Source organism: Hippopotamus amphibius, chromosome 2 (assembly GCF_030028045.1).
Source record: "Hippopotamus amphibius kiboko isolate mHipAmp2 chromosome 2, mHipAmp2.hap2, whole genome shotgun sequence".
NCBI classification, from domain to species: Eukaryota; Metazoa; Chordata; class Mammalia; order Artiodactyla; family Hippopotamidae; genus Hippopotamus; species Hippopotamus amphibius.
Genome location: NC_080187.1, coordinates 183,873,955 through 183,895,975, shown reverse-complemented (window position 1 = coordinate 183,895,975; position 22,021 = coordinate 183,873,955). Strand labels below are relative to the sequence as shown.

The 22,021-nt window shown below is 42.2% G+C and overlaps 1 protein-coding gene across 3 annotated transcripts in view; it reads right to left on the bottom strand.

Annotated features, from left to right (window-relative positions):
* BUB1B (BUB1 mitotic checkpoint serine/threonine kinase B) overlaps positions 1-15,062 on the bottom strand; it is a 52,632-nt gene extending 37,570 nt beyond the window's left edge. For 2 of the 3 annotated variants that reach the window (XM_057721646.1, XM_057721645.1), the window contains exons 1-3: positions 14,821-15,062; positions 12,376-12,522; positions 190-249 (exon numbers count right to left, since the gene is read on the bottom strand). In XM_057721646.1, the coding sequence (XP_057577629.1) occupies positions 190-249; positions 12,376-12,522; positions 14,821-14,855 (242 nt within the window). In that variant the 5' untranslated portion in view covers positions 14,856-15,062. The remainder of the gene's footprint in view (positions 1-189; positions 250-12,375; positions 12,523-14,820) is intronic. The other variant, XM_057721647.1, reaches the window with a different exon arrangement.
* Positions 15,063-22,021: the final 6,959 nt, after the last annotated feature.

The following is a 22,021-nucleotide window of genomic DNA, read 5'->3' as shown; positions in this document are numbered from 1 at the left end:
ATGTACCTGTGGGAAATAATAGGGATGATGATAGATGGGTATAGCTCACAGTCACACCTCAGGAAGACACACTATGATTTATTCTGCTTATCTATGGCCCCAAAACACTACTCTCTAACATACTGTTGTACACACCCCAGTTAGATGCATGGCCATAAGGACTCATCTATTATGTTTCTATTGACTCACCTATCCCAAACATCCAGAGGGTCATTTCCAGCATAAAATCGAATTTCAGATTCAAATGCCCTGAAATTTAAACAGAAAATATTAGCATAAGCTATAGTGATAAGAGTCAAATGAACAAGTATCACCTTCATTTTTATTCATTATTGTTTACCATCAATCTAGATAATTGCACTGGAGTTTGATGGTTTGTTAAACAGAAAGAATAGAAATAATCAGGATTCTGCCTAATAACATAACAGAAGAGATAAAAAAATGTAGAAATTAGAGAAATTCTAAGATAATATATAGAAAAGCAGTATTACACAGCAGTTTAGAGCTCTGGGACAAGACTCTCTAGGTTCCAATGCAGCTCCACTAAACACTAGCTGAGTGACATTAGAAAAGTTATTTAAATTCTGTTTTCAGTTTCCTCATCTATAAAATGGGGATAATAATCCTATCTATCTTATTAGGTTGACTAGTGTAAAGTGTTTACATAGTAAGTACTCAATAAATAACAGCTATTATTTTATATGTATATGATAATACTGAAGAAATAAACACACACACACAAATAGAAATAGAAATAAGAATTTGAGAGTTAAAAATTTCATGGTAACATTAGTCAGAGAAGAATTAGACCATACATATATTGGAAGAATGCTTCAGAGAAAGTGTGAAATATGACTTTGTAAAGAGCTGGGAAAGCAGAGGGCTAAGACTAAGTTAAGACTGACCAGTTAGAATAGTGGGGAAGTAATGGGTAATACACCATAATTTAGATAAATGATTACTCAATAAAAAGGGGTTATGTTTGACGTAAAGAATAAGAATAGTCCCTGACACAAAGGAATTTATGCTGTAATAAGAAAGACAGTACACAAATTAAAAATTAAGTAATAATACAGAGCAGTATAATATATTACAATTGCCAAGAATGGATAGTAGAGCCTTTATGAAGTCAAAAGGAGGTATCATAGAAGCAATCTTAGAAAGTGGGACTCTGAAGGAACCATAAGATTTGAAAGAAAAAGGGAATTTTCCAAGAGAGAGGGACGTCAGTATTGAAGAAAGTTGTCAAAGTGGGAGAGTTTATCCAGAGGAAATTAAGCTATAACATAAAGTCAGTATTGGGAATAAGTGGAGATATCTGGAGAGGCAAGAATGAAATGATTTAAATGTAAATTTAAAGAGTTTGGTTTCCACTTATTCAAGCCAGTAGTGGTTCTTCAATTGGAGAGTATCTTGAATATGATAAGTAAAGATTTCAAAAAAGACTAGTCAGGTGAGACAGGCTGGCACCTGGGACCCTTTGCTGCAATGCTTGCACATGGACAAATGTCTCCTTGAGCAATCGAATACAAAGAAACTATAAGGGACTAAAAATAACTACATACCTGTGCAGTTGAGGCAAGTTATGAACAAGAAGATACAAAAAGACCAAAAATCCAACCGCCACCTCTGAAGTGTTGGGAGCAAAAGCGGAGTACTGCACATGATCCCTGCACACAGCACCACCAAGGGGGTAGGCAGATCACCCAATCCACCCCTCCGGCCTGACCCTTGGACCTACACCTACCCTCACCCCATTTAAGAAACCAACTCGTCCCAGTTCAGGGCCGAGTTACCTGTTACTTGTTTTCACTCCCTGCAGCATGAGTCCCAGTAAAGCCTTGCCTGAATTTCTGGTCTGGTCTCTTATCAATTTCTATTGATTAAAGAGTCCAAGAACCCTGGTTGGTAATAACACTATAAGAATAGGAGAAATTAGAAAAGGGGACACAATTATGTAGCTAATATGGTGATTTAAGTATGAGATAATGAGGGGATTATCTGTGGAAATGATGAAAAAAAAATCCAAGACACTACTGATAAAAATCAGCAATCCTCCAAATTTATCTATGGATGCAATGCAATCCAACTCAAATCCCAGTAGTCTCTTTTCTAGCAACTGACAAGATGATTTTAAAATTTGGAAAAGCAAATGACCAAGAATAGCCAAAACAATTTTGAGAAAGAACAAGAGTTGCAGAACTCACTCTACCTGACTTCAAGTCTTACTATATAAAGCTAATCAAGATAATATATAACTGGAGAAAAGACAGACAATTAGATCAATGGAACAGAATAGAGTCCAGCAATGATCCATACATACACAATCAAATGATTTTGACAAGAGCCCCAAAGCAATTCAATGGGGAAAGAAAAAAAAAAATCTCTTCAACAAATAGAGGCAGAACAACAAGATATTCATATACGGGTGGGGATGGATACAGAAGACCTTTTATCCCAATCTCACACCATACTCAAGGATAAATTTAAGATGAATCATAGACCTAAACATAAAAGCTAAAACAATAAAGCTAGAAGAAATCACAGGAGAATATCTTTCCACCTTTGGGGAAGGCAAAGATTTCCTAGAGAAGACACAAAAAGCACTAAAAGAAAAACACTAATTAAACCTCAACAAAATCAAAAACTTCTGCTTGCCAAAAAATACTACCAAGAAAACAGATAGCCATGGACTGGGAGAAAATATTGTAACACATATATTTGATACAGGATTTGTATACAGACTATATAAAGAACTCCTGCAATCCAATTTTAAAACTAGGCAAAATATCTAAACAAATGTACCACAAAAGAAGATATATAAAAGGCCAATAAGCAAGTGAAAAAGTGCTTACCATCATTAGTCACCAGGCAGAGGAAAAGCAAAATCATAATGAGATACTATTGCATACCCACCAGAATGGCTAAAATGGGAAAAAAAAAAAAAGACCACTCAAATACGGGAGTGGATTTGGAGCAAAAAGATTCTCATACATGGCTGATAGGACTGTAAAATCTTACAACCTCTTTGGAAAACCAGCAGTTTCTTTAAAAATTAAACATACATTTATTCTATGACCTAGCAATTCTATTCTGAGAGAAATGAAAATCTATAGCTACAGAAAGCCATATGCATGAATGTCCATAGCAGCTTTATTCATAAAGCACATAATTGGAAAAAATCTACTTGTCCATCAATTGATGAATGGATAAACAAAAGGAATACTACTCGGTAATAAAAAGGAAAAATCTACTGATATATGCAACATGAAAAAGGCTAAAAAAATACTGAAAGAATTGTATGATTCCATTTATCATACAGTTAGTATGGTTATATTAACTGTAACCTATTGTGATATAAATCTGATTGCTGGTTGCTTCATGAGGGAGGGGAAGAAGAGTGATTGGGAAGGGGCATGAGAGAACTTTTTCAGGTAATAAAAATGTTCTATGTCTTGAAATGTCTTAAAACTGAAAATCTGAGCATTTCACTGCATGTAAATTATACTTTAAAAATAAAAATCAGGGAATTCCCTGGCAGTCCAGCGGTTAGGATTCTGGGCTCTCACTGCCAAGGGCCCGGGTTCGATCCCTGGTCAGGGAACTCAGATCCCACATGCTGAGTGGTACAGCCAAAAAATAAAAAAATAATAAAATAAAATAAAAATAAAAATCACAGGCCAGAATGAATTTCAGGTTCATGACATCTGGAAAACTCAGTACCAAACTGATATCTGGTATTGAAGATGGCTTAAGCTTGTTGGTTTGATTAATACAGACATGTTTTAGAGTCATCAACATTAAGTATAATTTTTATATAAATTTTTATTGTGCCTAGGTGTAATATAAGCTAAATAAAGTCTTGTTATATCTGTTACAAATTTGTCAGCAAGGAAAGTAACTTGATGTGAAGAAACTTCTAAGGAAAGAAAATGTAAATGAGATAAGAGCTTTTAGATAAACTCTGTCAAGAAGAATTATTTAGGAATATCTACCTAAAATAGTCTCTCCAGATCCTGGTAACTTGAAATTTTGGAGTTGCTCTAAATTAAGTGATGAAAGCTTATTGACTAGCTGGATCATTCCCAAATAAAATAAGATACTGAAACATAAAAATAAATAAATAAATAAATAAAAATTTTTTTAAAAATCACAAATCCTTAGTAATCAACCAAATAAAATTAGAGTGAGAGGGACTTCCCTGGTGGCACACTGGTTAAGAATCCGCCTGCCAATGCAGGGGACATGGGTTCAAGCCCTGGTCTGGGAAGATCCTACATGCCGCGGAGCAACTAAGCCCATGTACGACAACTACTGACCCTGCACTTTAGAGCCCGTGAGCCACAACTATTGAGCCCATGTGCCACAACTACTCAAGCTCTCGCACCTACAGCCTGTGCTCCAAACAAGAGAAGCCACCACAATGAGAAGCCCACACACTGTAACAAAGAGTAGCTCCCCACTCACCACAACTAGAGAAAGCCCTCACACATAGCAACAAAGACCCAATGCAGCCAATAAATAAATAAATTTATAAAAAAAAAATTAGAGCGAGAGAGCGTGAGGTAAGATCATTCAGATGAGTTTTGGTACCATTAATCAAAGTAGAGTAGGAAAAGGAAGGTCATTTATAAGAGAAGAGATTCAGTATTTAATACATTAGTGAGACATGTATCTAATTATATGTTACAGGTAGATAAAAAGACATTTAGAAGGCAAGTAAGAGATGTAAATAATAGTTAAACAATCCTGGAAAATTTGAATATGGAACGAGAAGAGGACAAAGAACAGAGACTTAAGTAAAATGCAGCAGGAAGCCAACAAGAAAAAAGGAAGAGTAGTTAGTGAAGTGGAAAAACTAGTATAATGTCACAGAACCAAGAAGATTTAAGAATAGAACACCATCTGTGAAACAAAACCATAAAATTCAATGCTTTTAAAGATCCAAAGAGATGAAAGGATATTCATTACATTATATCAAAATTATGATAATTTGGGGACTTCCTTGGTGGTCCAGTGGTTAAGACTCTGTGCTTCCATTGCAGGTGGTGTGGGTCTGATCCCTGGTCAGGGAACTAAGATCCTGCATGCTGCTCAGCATGGCCAAAAAAATAAAAAATTAAAGTACATATTAAAAAAATTATGATAATTTGCCTATAATACCAGAATTTTTTTGGTCACAATACAAGGTAGAAACTGATACTTCAGTTTACTTTTTTGAAAAAAGTATATTTATTGAACATCTGTCAAAGGAGAGCAAATTCCATAGGTCCATTTGAATAACGTAGTGGCATTTTTCAGCTTTTCATTATCCCGAGTTTGTTAAATTCAGTTTCTCTGAGGTTTACATTTTCTTTGGAGACCACTATTTCTTTTCGTCACATTCTCAAAAATACTTTCCTAAAAAAGTTAATAACTGAGTACACATAAAAGATAGTAGATTCAGGGACTTCCCTGGTGGCACAGTGGTTGAGAATCTGCTTGCCAACACAGGGGACATGGGTTCGAGCCCTGGTCCAGGAGGATCCCACATGCCACAGAGCCTGTGTGCCTCAACTACTGAGCCTGCACTCTAGAGCCCATAAGCCACAACTACTGAGCCCGTGTACCACAACTACTGAAGCCCACACACCTAGAGCCTGTGCTCCGCAACAAGAGAAGCCACTGCAAAGAGAAGGCCACACACCACAACAGAGTAGCCCCCACTCATTGCAACTAGAGAAAGCCCACGCAGCAATGAAGATCCAACACAGCTAATAAGTAAATAATTAAAAACAAAACAAAACAAAACAAAAAAACGGGTTCAAGACAACAGAGTAGAAGGATGTGCACTTACTCTCTCTTGCAAGAGCATCATAATTACAACTAACTGCTGAACAATCATTGACAGGAAGACACTGGAACTCACCAAAAAAACACTCCACATCCAGAGACAAAGGAGAAGCTGCAATGAGATGGTAGGAGGGGTGCAATCGTGATAAAATCAAATCCTATCACTCCTGGGTGGGCGACTCACAAACTGGAGAACAGTTATACCACAGAAGTCCACCCACTGGAGTGAGGGTTCTGAGTCCCACGTCAGGCTTCCCAACCTAGGGGTCTGGCAACGGGAGGAGGAATCCTCAGAGAATCAGACTTTGAAGGCCAGCAGGATTTGATTGCAGGACGTCCACAGAACTGGGGGAAACAGAGACTCCACTTTTGGAGGACACACAAAAAGTACTGTGCGTACCCAGAGGGAAGGAGTAGTGACCCCATAGGAGACTGAACCAGACCTACCTGCTGGTGTTGGAGGGTTGCCTGCAGAGGTGGGGGTGGGGGTGGGGGGCTGCGGCTGCGGCTCACCGCAGGGACAGGGACACTGGCAGCAGGGGTTTTGGGAAGCACTCATTGGCGTGAGCCCTCCCAGTGTCTGCCATTAGCCCTGCGAAAGAGCTTGTAAGCTCCAGTGCTGGGTCACCTCAAGCCAAACAACCAACAGGGTGGGAACACAGACCACCCACAGGCAGACAAGTGGATTAAAGTTTTACTGAGCTTCGCCCACCAAAGCAACACCAAGCCCTTCCCATCAGGAAGCACGCACAAGCCTCTTAGACAGCTTCCTCCACAAGAGGGCAGACAGCAGTTATTAAGCAGTATCAGCAGTATTTCATTCTGTGGAACTGAAAACCACAGCTACAGAAAGAGAAAAAACGAAAAGGCCGAGGACTTTGTACCAGATGAAGGAACAAGATAAAACCCCAGAAAAACAACTAAATGAAGTGGAGATAGGAAACCTTCCAGAAAAAGAATTCAGAATAATGATAGTGAAGATGATCCAGGACTTTGAAAATAGACTGTATGTAAAGATTGAAAAGATGCAAGAAAATTTTAACAAAGGCCCAGAAGGATTAAAGAACAAACAAACAGAGATAAGCAATACAATAACTGAAATGAAAAATACACTAGAAGGAACCAACAGCAGATTAACAGAGGCAGAAGGGCGAATAAGTAAGCTGGAAGACAGAATGGTGAAAATCACTGATGTGGAAGAGAATAAAGAAAAAAGAATGAAAAGAGATGAAGACAGCCTAAGAGACCTCTGGGACAACGTTAAACATACCAACATTTGCATTATAGTGGTCCCAGAAGGAGAACAGAGAGAGAAAGGACCTGAGAAAATATTGAAAGAGATTATAGTTGAAAACTTCCCTAACATGGGAAAGGAAACAGCCACCCAAGTGCAGGAAGCACAGAGAGTCCCAGGCAGGATAAACCCAAGGAGAAACACGCAAAGACACATAGTAGTCAAATGGACAAAAATTAAAGACAAAGAAAAATTATTAAATGCAACAAGGGCAAAATGACAAATAACATACAAGGGAACTCCCATAAGGTTAAGAGTTTCAGCAGAAACTCTGCAAGCCAGAAGAGAGTGGCACAATATATTTCAAGTGATGAAAGGGAAGAACCTACAATCAAGAATACTCTATCCAGCAATGATCTCATTCAGATTTGAGGGAGAAATCTAAAGCTTTACAGACGAGCAACAGCTAAGAGAATTCAGCACCACCAAACCAGCCCTACAACAAATGCTTAAGGAACTTCTCTCAGTGGGAAACACAAGAGAAGAAAAGGAACTACAAAAACAAAAACAAAACAATTAAGAAAATGGTAATAGGAACATACATATCGATAATTACCTTGAATGTAAATGGACTAAATGCTCCAACCAAAAGACACAGACTGGTTGAATGGATACAAAAACAAGACCCTTATATATGCTGTCTCCAAGAGACCCACTTCAGACCTAGGGACACATACAGACTGAAAGTGAGGGGATGGAAAAAGGTATACCATGCAAATGGAAATCAAAAAAAAAGCTGGAGTAGCGATACTCATATTGGATAAAATAGACTTTAAAATTAAGAATGTTGCAAGAGACAAGAAAGGACACTACATAATGATCAAGGGATCAATCCACAAAGAATATATAACAATTATAAATATATATGCACCCAATACAGGACCACCTAAATACATAAGGCAAATGCTAACAACTATAAAAGAGGAAATCGACAGTAACACAATAAGAGTGGGGACTTGAACACCCCACTTACACCAATGGACAGATCAGCCACACAAAAAATTAATAAGGAAACGCAAGCTTTAAATGACACAATAAACCAGCTAGATTTAATAGATACCTATAGAACATTCCATCCAAAAACAGCAGATTGCACTTTTTTTTCAAGTGCACACGGAACATTCTCCAGGATAGATCACATTTTGGTCACAAATCAAGCCTTGGTAAATTTAAGAAAATTGATATCATATCAAACATCTTTTCTGACCACAATGCCATGAGATTAGAAATCAATTCCAGGAAAAAAACCTAAAAAACACAAACACATCGAGGCTAAACAATACACTACTAAATAACAAAGAGATCACTGAAGAAATCAAAGAGGAAATCAAAAAATACCTACAGACAAATGACAACAAAAACACAACGATCCAAAACCTATGAGATGCAGCAAAAGCAGTTCTAAGAGGTAAATTTATAGCAATTCAACCCTACCTCAAGAAACAAGAAAAATCCCAAATAAACAATCTAACCTTACACTTAAAGAAACTAGAGAAAGAAGAGCAAACAAAACTCAAAGTTAGTAGGAGAGAAATCATAAAGATCAGAGCAGAAATAAAAGAAATAGAAACAAAGAAAACAATAGCAAAAATCAATAAAACTAAAAGCTGGTTCTTTGAGAAGATAAACAAAATTGATAAATCTTTAGCCAGATTCATCAACAAAAAGAGGGAGAGGACTCAAATCAATAAAATTAGAAAGGAAACAGGATAAGTTACAATAGACACCACAGAAATAAAAAGCACCATAAGAGACTACTATAAGCAACTATATGCCAATAAAATGGACCACCTGGAAGAAATGGACAGATTCTCAGAAAGGTATAACATTCCAAGACTGAATCAGGAAGAAATAGAAAATATGAACAGACTAATCACAAGTAATGAAATTGTGATTTAAAATCTTACAACAAACAAAAGTCCAGGACCAGATGGCTTCACAGGTGAATTCTATCAAACATTTAGAGAAGAGCTAACACCCATCCTTCTCAAAGTCTTCCAAAAAATTGCAGAGGAAGGAACACTCCCAAACTCATTTTATGAGGCCACCATCACCCTGATACCAAAACCAGACAAAGATACTACAAAAAAAGAAAATTACAGACCAATATCACTGATGATTTTAGATGCAAAAATCCTAAACAAAATACTAGCAAAAAGAATCCAACAACACATTAAAAAGATTATACACCATGGTCAAATGGGGTTTATCCCAGGGATGCAAGCATTCTTCAATATACACAAATCAATCAATGTGATACACCATATTAACAAATTGAAGGATAAAAACCACATGATCATCTCAATTGATGCAGAAAAAGCTTTTGACAAAATTCAACACCCATTTATGATAAAAACTCTCCAGAAGATGGGCATAGAGGGAACCTACCTCAACATAATAAAGGCCATATATGACAAACCCACAGCAAACATCATTCTCAATGGTGAAAAACTGAAAGCACTCCCTCTAAGATCAAGAACAAGATAAGGATGTCCACTCTCGCCACTACTATTCAACATAGTTTTGGAAGTCCCTACCACAGCAATCAGAGAAGTAAAAGAAACAAAAGGAATCCAAATTGGAAAAGAAGAAGTAAGACTGTCACTGTCACAGTCATCAACTGTCACCATAGTTTATCTCTGGGCTTTCTATCCCTGTTCCATTGATCTATATTTCTGTTTTTGTGCCAGTATCACATTGTCCTGATTACTGTGGCTTTGCAGTATAGTGTATCATGATGACATGATACTATACATAGAAAATCCTAAAGATGCCACCATAAAACTACTTGAACTAATCAATGAATTTGGTAAAGTTGCAGGATACAAACTTAACACAGAGAAATCTCTTCCATTCCTATACACTAACAATGAAAGATCAGAAAGAGAAATTAAAGAAACAATCCCATTCACCATTGCAACAAAATGCATAAAATACCTAGGAATAAAGCTAACTAAGGAGGTAAAAGACCTGTACTCAGAAAACTATAAGACACTGATGAAAGAAATCAAAGATGACACAAACAGATGGAGAAATATACCATGTTCTTGGGTTGGAAGAATCAATGTTGTGAAAATGACTGTTCTACCCAAATCAACCTACACACTCAATGCAATCCCTATCAAATTACCAATGGCATTTTTTACAGAACTAGAACAAAAAATCCTAAAATTTGTATGGAGACACAAAAGACCCTGAATAGCCAAAGCAATCTTGAGGGAAAAAAGTGGAGCTGGAGGAATCAGACTCCCTGACTTCAGACTATACTGCAAAGCTACAGTAATCAAGACAATATGGTACTGGCACAAAAACAGAAATATAGATCAACGAAACAGGATAGAAAGCCCAGAGATAAACTATGGTCAACTACCCTACGACAAAGGAGGCAAGGATATACAATGAAGAAAAGACAGCCTCTATACCATGCCCACAAGGTACTCCAGGGACATTCTTTTCTTCTTCTTCTTTTTTTTTTTGTTAAGAACTTTTATTGAGATATAGTTAATATACAATAAACTGCATATATTTAGAGTGTAAAAAAAAACAAAAAACAAAACAAACAAACAAAAAGACAACCTCTTCAATAAGTGGTGCTGGGAAAACTGGACAGCTACATGTAAAAGAATGAAATTAGCACTCCCTAACATCATACACAAAAATAACCTCAAAATGGATTACAGTCCTAAATGTAAGGCCAGACACTATAAAACTCTTAGAGGAAAACATAGGAAGAACACTCTTCGACATAAATCACAACAAGATCTTTTTTGACCCACTTCCTAGAGTCATTGAACTAAAAACAAAAATAAATAAGTGGGACCTAATGAAACTTAGAAGCTTCTGCACAGCAAAGGAAACCATAAACAAGACAAAAAGACAACCCTCAGAATGGGAGTAAATATTTGCAAATGAGTCAACAGACAAAGGATTAATCTCCAAAATATATAAACAGCTCATGTACCTCAATATCAAAAAAACAAACAACCCAATCAAAAAATGGGCAGAAGACCTAAATAGGCATTTCTCCAAAGAAGACATACAGATGGCCAAGAGGCACATAAAAGCTGCTCAACATCACCAATTATTAGAGAAATGCAAATCAAAACTACAGTGAGTTATCTCACACTGGTTAGAATGGGCATCAGAAAATCTACAAACAGTAAATGCTGGAGAGGGTGTGGAGAAAAGGGAACCCTCTTGCACTGTTGGTGGGAATGTAAATTGATACAGCCACTATGGAGAACAATATGGAGGTTCCTTGCAAAACTAAAAATAGAATTATCATATGACTCAGCAATCCCACTACTGGGCATATACCCAGAGAAAACCACAATTCAAAAAGACACACGCACTCCAATGTTCATTGCAGCACTATTTACAATAGCCAGGACATGGAAGCAACCTAAATGTCCATCAACAGATGAATGGATAAAGAAGATGTGGTACATATATACAATGGAATATTACTCGGCCATAAAAAGGAACGAAATTGGGACATTTGTAGAGACACGGATGGACCTAGAGACTGTCATACAGAGTGAAGTGAGTCAGAAAGAGAAAAACAAATATCATATAGTAATGCATATATGTGGAATCTAGAAAAATGGTACAAATCAACCAGTTTGCAAGTCAGAAACAGAGACACAGATGTAGAGAACAAACAAATGGATGAGTGGGGAAAGCGGGGGTGGGGTGGGATGAATTGGGAGATTGGGATTGCCATATATACATTACTAATAAGAAAAAAAATCAAATTGTACATTTAAATATATGCAGTTTATTGTATGTCAATTGTATCTCAATAGAAGTTCCTAAAAAAAAAAAAAGATAGCAGATTCACTGTCCCTTAGTACTCAGAATCCAAAGAAGCAATTTCATTAACTGATTACTCTCAAAGATTTAGTTCTGTTTAGGGATCTAGAACAACATAATACTTTTGGGAAATACTGTAATAATGATACTTGCTTTATCAGTTCCCGCTGTATGAGAAGTATTTCTATTGATACAAGAGTTTGGCTGCTCCATAATCAAATGAAATCCTATACCTCTTGTTCTTATGTGCACTTGAGGAGATCTTTAAATAGCTGTTGTGTGATGAGAGAGGAGGAGGAGTGAAAAGATTCTCACACTACCAACTCTTCAAGAGTAGTTTAGTACTCCTCATATCATCCTGCATGGGTCTACACCCACATTACCTACCACAGTTGGGAATGAATGATGACAGGTTGAGCCCCAACCATTCTACACACCGTTTCTGCTGCTGAAGAGTAGTGTTACAGGCAGATTCTTGCTGTGCCAGTGCTCCCTGAAGTGTGGACATGATCCTCCCCTGTCTTAAAGGTTGGACATTTTCTTTACTCAGCTCCCATTCATCTCCCTCCAAGGACATGACTTCACTGTGAAGAGGGAAAGAAAAATAAATCTCATACCAACACTGAGTTATTATAACACTAGATTATTGTAAATGTTTCCAGAAAAGTGATCATTCATGATCTCTGGGTTGAATATAGTGGGCTGGCACATTAGTAGTGTTATTACACTCCTAAGCTTCTGAGCCCTTCTGTGACCTGATTTCCAAGTTTACGGCTATAGTATTGCCTAATGGAAGGCAGAATGTGGCTAGGGTATTGTGAACAACATTATAACAAGAAAGTTTACAGCAGGAAGAAGAAAAGGGAAAAAAGTATAAATTTGACGAAGTAGAGAAAAAGCAGTTCGATGCCTACCACTGAATGCATCATCTAGTTTAATTTAAAATTAGCAAAGTGTTTATCAGACTAACACTCCATGTTTCAACCGATGACTTAAAACTGAAGTTTATATATACAGGTAGCCAAGAGCAGAAGCAGACAAAAATACAGTTTACAAATGCCTCCCCCCCAATTCTATCAATTCTAAGGGGGGAATGCCCAAAAGTTTTTTGGAGGTAATCACCATAAAGGGTATGTACTCTGAACTTCAGAGCTCTGTAACAGTCAAAGAAAAGCTTACTTCTGGCTGAGAGACACTATTTCTCGGTTTAAAACAGAGAGACGGATAGGCACTATTCTTTAAAACAAAGTGAAAGTTATGTGTGACCTCAGTCTAGACGAGAGCTGAAAACTTCAAGAAAGTAAACTGTAAGTGATTAATAATTTAGGTTGTAACTACTCATATTTTAACTATTTTGTGTGAATCCTGTAAATGTAGGGCCATGTCATTTATTTTTGTATTCTCATGATCTAATACAGAATCTAACATTAGTAAGCACTGAATATATATTGAGTTCATCTGAATTTCTTCTCTTGCTCTTAAAATAGCAATTAAATATCTCTGCTAAATAGTATCCAAAACTGAGCTGAGATTGCTTCCTCCCTCCCTCCTCCTCCTTCTCTTGCTTCCTCAAAGACCTGCTCCTTCCCTCATTTCAAAAACATGGCAATTTCACTTTTCCAGTTGCTCAAGTCAAAAATCTTAATGCCAACCTTGACACCCCCTCACACACCCCCAGTCACTCAGCAAGTCCTGTTGGCCCTACCTTCAAAACATACCTAGAAACCAACCTCTTCTCACCATTTCCACTGTTTCCAGCCTGGCTCAAGCCACCATCTTTTCTTGCCTGGAATATTTCAATAACCTTCAAACAGGTTTCCCTGCTTCCATCCTTTTCTACCTTTAGTCTTTTCAACACTGCAGGCAAGGTGATCCCATTTAAACTCATGTCAGATCATGTCTTTCCTTAGCTCAAAACCTTCCAAAAACTTTCAACTACAGAGTAAAAGCCAAGTCCTTACAATGCCTGCATCCTCACCTTCTTTACTTCATTTCCTTTTACTCTATGGTTCATTCTGCGCCAGCTACTGGCCCACTGCACCTCCCTCCCCCAACTCTCACCCTCCAGCCTTTGTACCTTCCCCCGGCCCCAGATCTATGCATGACTAGCTTTTAAGTTTCCTTCAAGTCTTGACCCAAATGACACCTTCTCCGTGACGCGCGCTCTTAAAAACTATTGAAAATTGCACCACCACCCCCTCCTCCCCACTGTTTCATTTACTTTTTTTTTAGTTACCGACAACCATCTTTTCGTTTGTTTATCTTGTTTATTGTCTATTGCCCCCTACGCTCATCCCACCCCGGAACTTAAGCTTCAGGCGGGTAGGAATAAGAGCTTATATATGTATAAATAAGGAAGAGCAGCTAGCATGCAGACAGGGGTTTTTTAGATTTCTAACTATGCTGCTAGCTTAATGATAGCACCTACTATGTGCTGTGCACTTATGTGGAGGCAGTTACTCTGCAAATACTCTGAATTCTCCCAAAACCCGGCATGGTAGCGTTAATAGCAGCATTTTCCATATTAAGACTGTCCAAGGTCAAAGAGCTAACAAATGGTTGGGCTGAGATACAAACAGACCACACGACAAACTCCAAGCTCTTTGGACCCCTGGCGTCCCACAGCCTCCTTGGCCTTGAAGCTGGATGCAGCAGGATTCTCACGCGCCCTCACCCCACTGAGGTCGGTGCTAACCCTGAGCTGCGCCTTCACCTCCATCCCTTGCGTCCGACTCCAGCAGGGAGGACGATCCGGCTGGGCCTGCTCTCCTCCTGACCGTGCCGGTCCTCTCCTGGACTGCTCTGAGCGGAGTCTCTGTCACCTGCCAGGCACCCTCGGGGCTCGCAGGCCCAGCTCCCGGCCGCCCTTCTCCGATACCTACCTTGGAGCACCCCTTTCCTTCTGCATCGCCGCCATGCTGCATTCCTGGCTCAGGGCCTCGTCCTGCCGCGGGTCTTTCTTCAGGGCCGCAGACCGCCTGGGCCTCCCTCTGCACCCTGCCTTTCGAGGTACTGAAGCGACTGGAGGGTGCTCCGGGAAAAAAGCACGCAGCTGACCCGCTCACAAACCAGCCACCTCAAGCCCTCCCGCCCAGCCGCCAAGTTTCAAATTTAACGGTCCCGCGCGGACAACGTGCTACGCCCCCTCCGCTCCTCTGCGCTCGCGCCTCTCTCCCAAGGAATTCTGGGGCTTGTAGTTCATTCCGGGTTTAGTCCACGCTGTCGCGGTGCGTAGTGGGAGTGGTAGTTTCCGGGGACTGTGGCGGTCCAGCTGCGACAGGTTTAGGCGGTGTAAATTCTCTCCAGGTGCTCTCTGCGTCCAGGCTCTAGCGCTAATCTTTGAGCCAAGCGAGGAACAGTCTTTGTTCTCATGAGCATAGTAAGATATCTTTGAGTGCTTGCGCTTGGCCTGACTCTTTTCTGGCGTGGCTGGCTAGGCTATGACCACCCCCTGCTGCCTACCCCAAGTCTCACACATGTCCAGAGTTCTTTGGCGGCTCTAACCCAGCTGTTTCCTGCCCCACGCTTGAATTGAGAAAAGCTGGATTCTAGTTCTGTAAAAATCGTACCAAATGTGCCATGTTAGGCAAGCCACATAACCTCTCTGACCTTCAATTTTCCTCATCTATAATGTGGTGATGATACTGCGTTGCTTTCTCTACTACACAGTCCCAGGCAGAAAATGCAGCCATGCCACAGTTCCCGAGGTTTTACCTCTTTTCCCCTTCAGCAGACCAGCCTCCACTGACACTCTTAGTCCCAGGTCCGATTTCCTGAGGAAGAAATCATGGTAGGCTCAGATGGGGCTGGGGAGCAGGGTCTTTGAACAAGCTCAGCTACACAGAAGTCCTGAAAGGCTCCCTAGAGCCCTTAATAGCTAAAGCACACCATGAATCTCTGAGGGAGGAGGTGTACTCTGTCTTCTAATGCTACTCTAACAAACTACCATAAACTTAGCAGCTTAAAACATCACAAATTTATTACTTTACAATTTGGTAAGTCAGAAATTTGACTCGAGTTTCACACTAAACAAGGTGTTGGCAGGACTGTGTTTCTGGAGGCCCTCCAGGAGAATTTGTTTCCTTTTTTCCAGTTTTTAGAGACATTCACGGGTATTCCTTAGCTTGTGGCCCCCTTCCTACATCTTCAAAGCCAACAGCATAGCATCTCTCTGACCCAGCACCTGTCACCACATCTCTTTCCCTGACCACAGTCAGGAAAATCTCTCTGCTTTGAAGGGCTTGTGTAATTATATTGGGCCCATCCATATAATCTGTCTCAAGGTCCTGAACCTTAATCATATCTGCTCAGTTTCTTTTGCCACATAAGGTGACATGTTCACAGGTTCTGTGGATTAGAATAGGCACAACTTTGGGGGCCATTATTCTGCCTACCACAGAGGGTGCTAAAATATTTGGGCATCTCTAAGCTTATTTGACCATAAACCTTTTCACACATCTTTCAGAACAGATTTTGGGCTCTTTGTATTTTGCAGTAGGTTACAGGAGAAGAAAACTCATAATGGAATAAATCCTAATGGTGGAATTTTGAGTATAGTGGGAACTGGTAGTAGTCAGGGACTAGCAAGCCTCTCATTTTCACCCATTTACATGCAAAGCCATACCTATCTACATCAGTGGCTGTTAGAGGGATTTAGTTGTCAGAAAATCTATGATCTCTTGCTTGGTCTTGTGGAGATGCGTGTGTTCTTGATTGTCACAGGCTGATTTCCCCCAACTTTGCCTTCCTGGGTTATACAAAGTCCTACTTTAGCAGGCTAAACACTACAAAGATGAAAACCTCTAGGTCTCCAGGGAACCCTTGGACGAACTGCTTGTTTACTGTGCAACCACAGGAGGAGGGAGGGACTATCTGCGGGTGGGAGGAAGGTCGAGAGAGACTGAATGGGGGGGTGTATGTTCAGGGCCTGAAGGAGACCACATCTGGCAAAGCAGCATCACCAAGCTGGCCTTTACCCCAGCAACAGATCAGCCAATCAGAGCAGCAGCTGCATCTTTTATTTACCAGTGATGAGGTGTCTTGAGGTAGAAGAACCAATGAGAAGGAGGCATAATAATCCAAACCATCTTGTGTTGCCAGGAGGAAGGGAGGTGAAGGGTGAAAAGATGCATTAGCCCCAGGGCTGAGGGCTAGTGGCTGCTGCCTAGTTGCATCTCACAGTAGCTATTGTTACAGGGTATTAGGGAACTCTCCTAGGAGCTGGGTTTCTGTCCAATTCCATGGAAACTTCTTTCTGCTTCTGCTTTTCTGCAGAACTACCCTACTTTTCTTGGGTCTTCTCAAATCATTGGAAATTGCCTGACCCAGAATTTCCATACTGATATATGCAAAAAATATACATACTGAACAAGAAGATACCAGTTACCGACTTTTCTGCATCTGGCAGAAAAGAACCAAAGGGTCAGAATGGACCACAAGCTGAGGACAGAAGCAGTCATATGGCAGGGCTGTTAAGATACAAAGTAAGACGTAGAGCTAATTAAGTTATGTCTCTAATAAGAAGTGCAAAATTAGGCTGTTTTGCCCTGGAGTTAGCCTGACCAGAGTTTTATGCTCCAGGAAGGGCTTGGAGAATCTAGAGAGTTCCCAAATATTCATTATTGTGCTCAGTTTACACATGAGGTGATTCAACCTCAAGGAAGTAAAGTGGGGATGAGAGTCACCTATTAAGGAAGAACAGAGTAGAATCTGAATGCTGCCAGGTTCTTACTTAAAGCCTAGTGCTCTGGGTGCCAAAACCTAAGCTCTAAATTAAGGGATTCAACCTTAATTTATGTTTAATTCTTTCAACCCAAGTTTATGGTTAATAAACTTCAGCTTCTTGGTGCCAAATTATGGGGGAGGAAACCAGCATCATATGGAGTGGGAACCTCCACTTACTCTAACATGTTCGATATTTCCAAAAAACTGATGGGTGGAGCCCCTGGCAGGCAATTTTGTTTGCTTTTCAGGAAGAAGAATGGTGGAACCGTGGACTTAGGGAGAACTGGAATGGGGAGGGCCACTTGATATCTGTCTTGGGCAGTGACCCTTCCGTGGCCTGGTCCCAAGGACCCCTAGCCTTGCAGAGAGAGGGCTGGTAGCCAGTGGCTGTAGAAGTTGGTACTGTGTGATGCTGGCCTTCACCAGCACTGTCTTCATGGCCAGGTGGAAGGGCACAGCCCAGCTCCAGCAACTCCAGTTCTGGCCATTCTGAGAGCACTGGGAGGCCACTCCTGGACCTGGACATCAGCACCCTCACAGCAGGATCCAGCAGAGAGGAGATATCCTCCAGTGGCCTCAGAAGTAGAGGCCATCAACCAGGGAGCTAGAGCAGTAAAGGAAGAGCATGGCAGATACTGGGTGGTGACAATGGGGAATGGACTGGTTTGTGAGCGCCAGCACTCTGGAAAACATCCTGATGACCTGGGGGAGGCTTTGAAAGGGAGGCTGATTCAGGGCTGCATGTATAGTTGTTTAAATTATGCCATGCCCAAGAGTGCCTGGCCAGAGGCACAAGTGGAAACACTTTTTCCTGCTTCATTCACTCAGAGGAGGCACTTTAAAAAATTCATCTGCCCAGAGGGGCCTCCTTTTTCTAATTCACACAAAGTACTCTGTGTGCTAACCATGACCCTGGGCCTGGAGATCCTATGGAAGAGCCAGTGGAATTTTCACTTCTCATGTTCCTGTGGTTCCATAGCGTTGAGGCCTGAGCAACGAGTTACTGCTGGTCTGTCCTTATTCGAGGAGGCAGTAATGCCACGATAGGTGGCCAACAACTGGGTTGGCTCTTGGCAGAGCCAACCATTGTGGGAAACTGACAGGAGGATGGAATGTGTAGGCGTGGGTACCCCACCTCCCATTGCTTGTCCGCCTGGCAGGCGTCCTTGCTTCCTCTCTCAGACGTTGCTTCCTGGGGCCTGGTGCAGACCGTGGAAAGTTTGCCTCTGACATTCTGAGGGGCCCAGCTGTGGGAGACACTCTGCGTATATGGGCTATGTTGCTTTTCCAAGAAACGGCCAGAGGTCACAGGCCCCCGGGCTGGGACAGGATGAGATGAGTGGAAACAACTTAGTTTGGCTGAATGTGGGAGCCAAGCATGGAAATGTTTGGATTGCACAGTGAGAAGCCGGCCATGGCTAGATGTGAGATGACTCAGAGAACTAAGTGAGCTGACAAGCTATTTGGCCTCTGCTCTCACCTCCACATTCTCCCCTGAAGGCTGTCCTTTTTGGTCCTTGCTTGGAGGTGCGGGTTCTCTCAGGACTTGTCAACATTCTTCCTTTTTTAAAACAATTTTGAGACAAAGGGCCAGTGGGCAACCTGAATTCGGGCCACTTCTAGAGCCACGTTAGAGGAACGCTTCACATTTCAGAATCCCAGGCTCACTCCTGGGCTTGACCGTGCCCGTGACGAGAACCCCGGGCTCTTGAGCTAGATCAGAACCACACAAGCGTCTCTTCTCCGTGGAGGTCTTCAGGACATGTTGCCTCTGGGAAGTTTCAATGTCTTTCTCGCAAACTGAAGGAGGGAGAAGAGAATCCAGAGACAGGTAGAGTTTGAAAAACATTATCTCCTAACAGCTAAAGACAAAAAGTGGATCAGTCTGACCCTGTTTCTGATTTTCTATCCAGCCCCTTCGTAAGGAGTTAGAGAAGGCAGTGGGCACGCCAAGAAAAGTGGTGGGGGCGTTTGCCAGCTGTGGTCCTTGTGATTTCACCACCACCAGCTGTGGTATTTGAGAGGCTCATTTCTGCCAATTGGGAGACCTGTGTCTGGAACAGACAGACCCTGGACATATATTACCTATGGCGGCTGTCATGGGGAAGACCCCCCCCTCCCCCCCCCCCCCACCGCCTCACAGACAGGTATGAGACAGGGCTCAACGCTCCTATCTGGAGGTGGCACTTTCTTCCTCAACTGCAAACAAAGAAATTGGACCTGCTGGCTCCCCCGAGCACCCAAAGCCTCTGCGTTCCACGGTGTGTCCCTCACTGGAGTGTAAGAGCCATGAGGCTGGGTGTGGCAGTTCTGGCTCTTCATCCAGTTCCCAGGACCCAGCCCAAGGCAGGTGCTCAATCAACACTGGTTAACTGACTGACTGATAGAAGCGAACATAAGAAAAGAGCTTGCATGTGACCTTGGTAGACCAAGCACTCCACGATGTCCTTCATTCACTCAACAAACGCTTTATAAATATTTCATGTCAGGTTATGTACCTGACAGGTATGAACCCATTTTCATAGAAACATGAAAAACAGCACTAGTCCTGTGCTTAAAAAACAATCTACAACATGGCAGCTTATGAGCTAAAACCCAGCGTGTGTCTGGAGTTAGGGGAACTCGAAAGAGGATGCAGCTCCTTCCTCTGCTTGGCGGATGGGAGGAGGGGAGGTCAGATAGAACTCCCTGAGAGGGGTCTTGGAAAATGAGTAGGAGATACTGGAAGGGGAAGCAGAAGGGACAGCACACCTCACGTGCCTCCCTAGGTAAGAGAGAGTGTGCTGGGTGTCTGAGGGGGTCGCATGCAGTCATAATGGCAGGAGCTTAGGGGAGGTGTGGGGGCCTGGCTGAGGATGCCCCCACTCCCTGCACACGGCAAACGGCAAGTTTGGAGGGGAAACTCAGCCCTTTCTGCTCCAGTCTAGGGCAGGCATCCAGCCGCAGTCTGGAGGCTGGATCTCCTCCACGGAGCTCTCGGGCTTCCCAGCTGCTGAGCCACCTATTCCTCCTGGCTCTGGGAAGGGCCTGAAGATCCCTCTCCCCCATCCCGGGTGAGAAGGGGGCAGGGCAGGGCACAGAATGGGCACCTCGCCTACCTGGATCAATTCCCTTCCTCACCTCAGAGAGGGCTCTTGGATGCCAAGCTGTTGTCATTTATTTGCTTTATCCCGACTAGGCGACTGAGGCTGCCAGGACCAGGGGGGACTGCCCCAGCTGGTTTGACTGGTTGGGCTGCACTTGCAGCTCTGTCTCTCTGGGAGGGCTCCTGTGTCTCCCCTGCTCCCCTCTTCTTGCCCCCCACCCCCCACCTCTGACATGTTCCCCTTGGCTGGGGTGGCTCCTCCAGGTGCAGTGCTCATCAGCTGGTACGCGCCACCCCTTGGGGATGTGGTGAAGAGCACTGTGATATTTTAACGTCTGCATCTTTCCTTGCCTCCTGGACCCACCTGTAGACTGAGGTAGCCCGCTGTCAGGCAAACTGTCTAGAGTGCAAGAAACCCTCCTCTCCAGGGGTTTAGACCCCGAGGTGGTCTGCTCCCCAGAGGGCATCTGGAGGGTGAGGGTAGCTCTGATTGCCTTGAAGACCAAGGAGCACTGTATGGGCATTTAATGTGTATGGGGCAGGGAAGTCCTGCAAAGCAGGGGACAACCCAACAGAACAACGGATTGTGCCCCGCAACTGTCTTCCCAAAAGTTTCCCTTGTTGGGAAACACTGCATCTGGGCCCACACTATTCACAAGGTGCAGTTTGTGTTATCTCTGCGGCAGGGCTCCTCACACCTCATTGTTCATGGATCACCTGGGGATCTTGTCAACATGCAGGTCCTGACTCAGTAGGCCTGGGGCAGGGCCTGAGAATCTGTATTTCTAATGAGCCCCAGCTGTTGTTCACGATGCTGGTTCAAGACCACACTCTTTAAAGCAAGGCTTTACAGCACATATGCACGTGTCTGTGCTTTTAGGGAGGGACATTTTATCTGAAGAATTTGTTGAACTGGATATTGCCAGATATTTGCTTGGATTGGTGGTTTTCAATGGGATGTGATTTGTGCCTCCTCCCTGAGGGGACACTTTTGACTGTCACAGCTGGGGGGTGGGGGGTGCACAGGTGCTTCTGGCACCGAGTGGGTGGAGGCCAGGTATACGGCTGAACATCCAACAGTGGGCAGGACAGTCCTTCTCAGCAAGGAATGATCCAGCCCAAAATGGCAGTATTGCCAAGGCTGAGAAACCCTGGCTTAGAGAAAAAATTTTACACAGTGGGAAATATATTTGTGGGCCATCTGACTTCATCACAAGTTGGTGACTTCAGGCACGATGCTGTGAACACGTCATCCACTGAGACTGGGGCCTCTC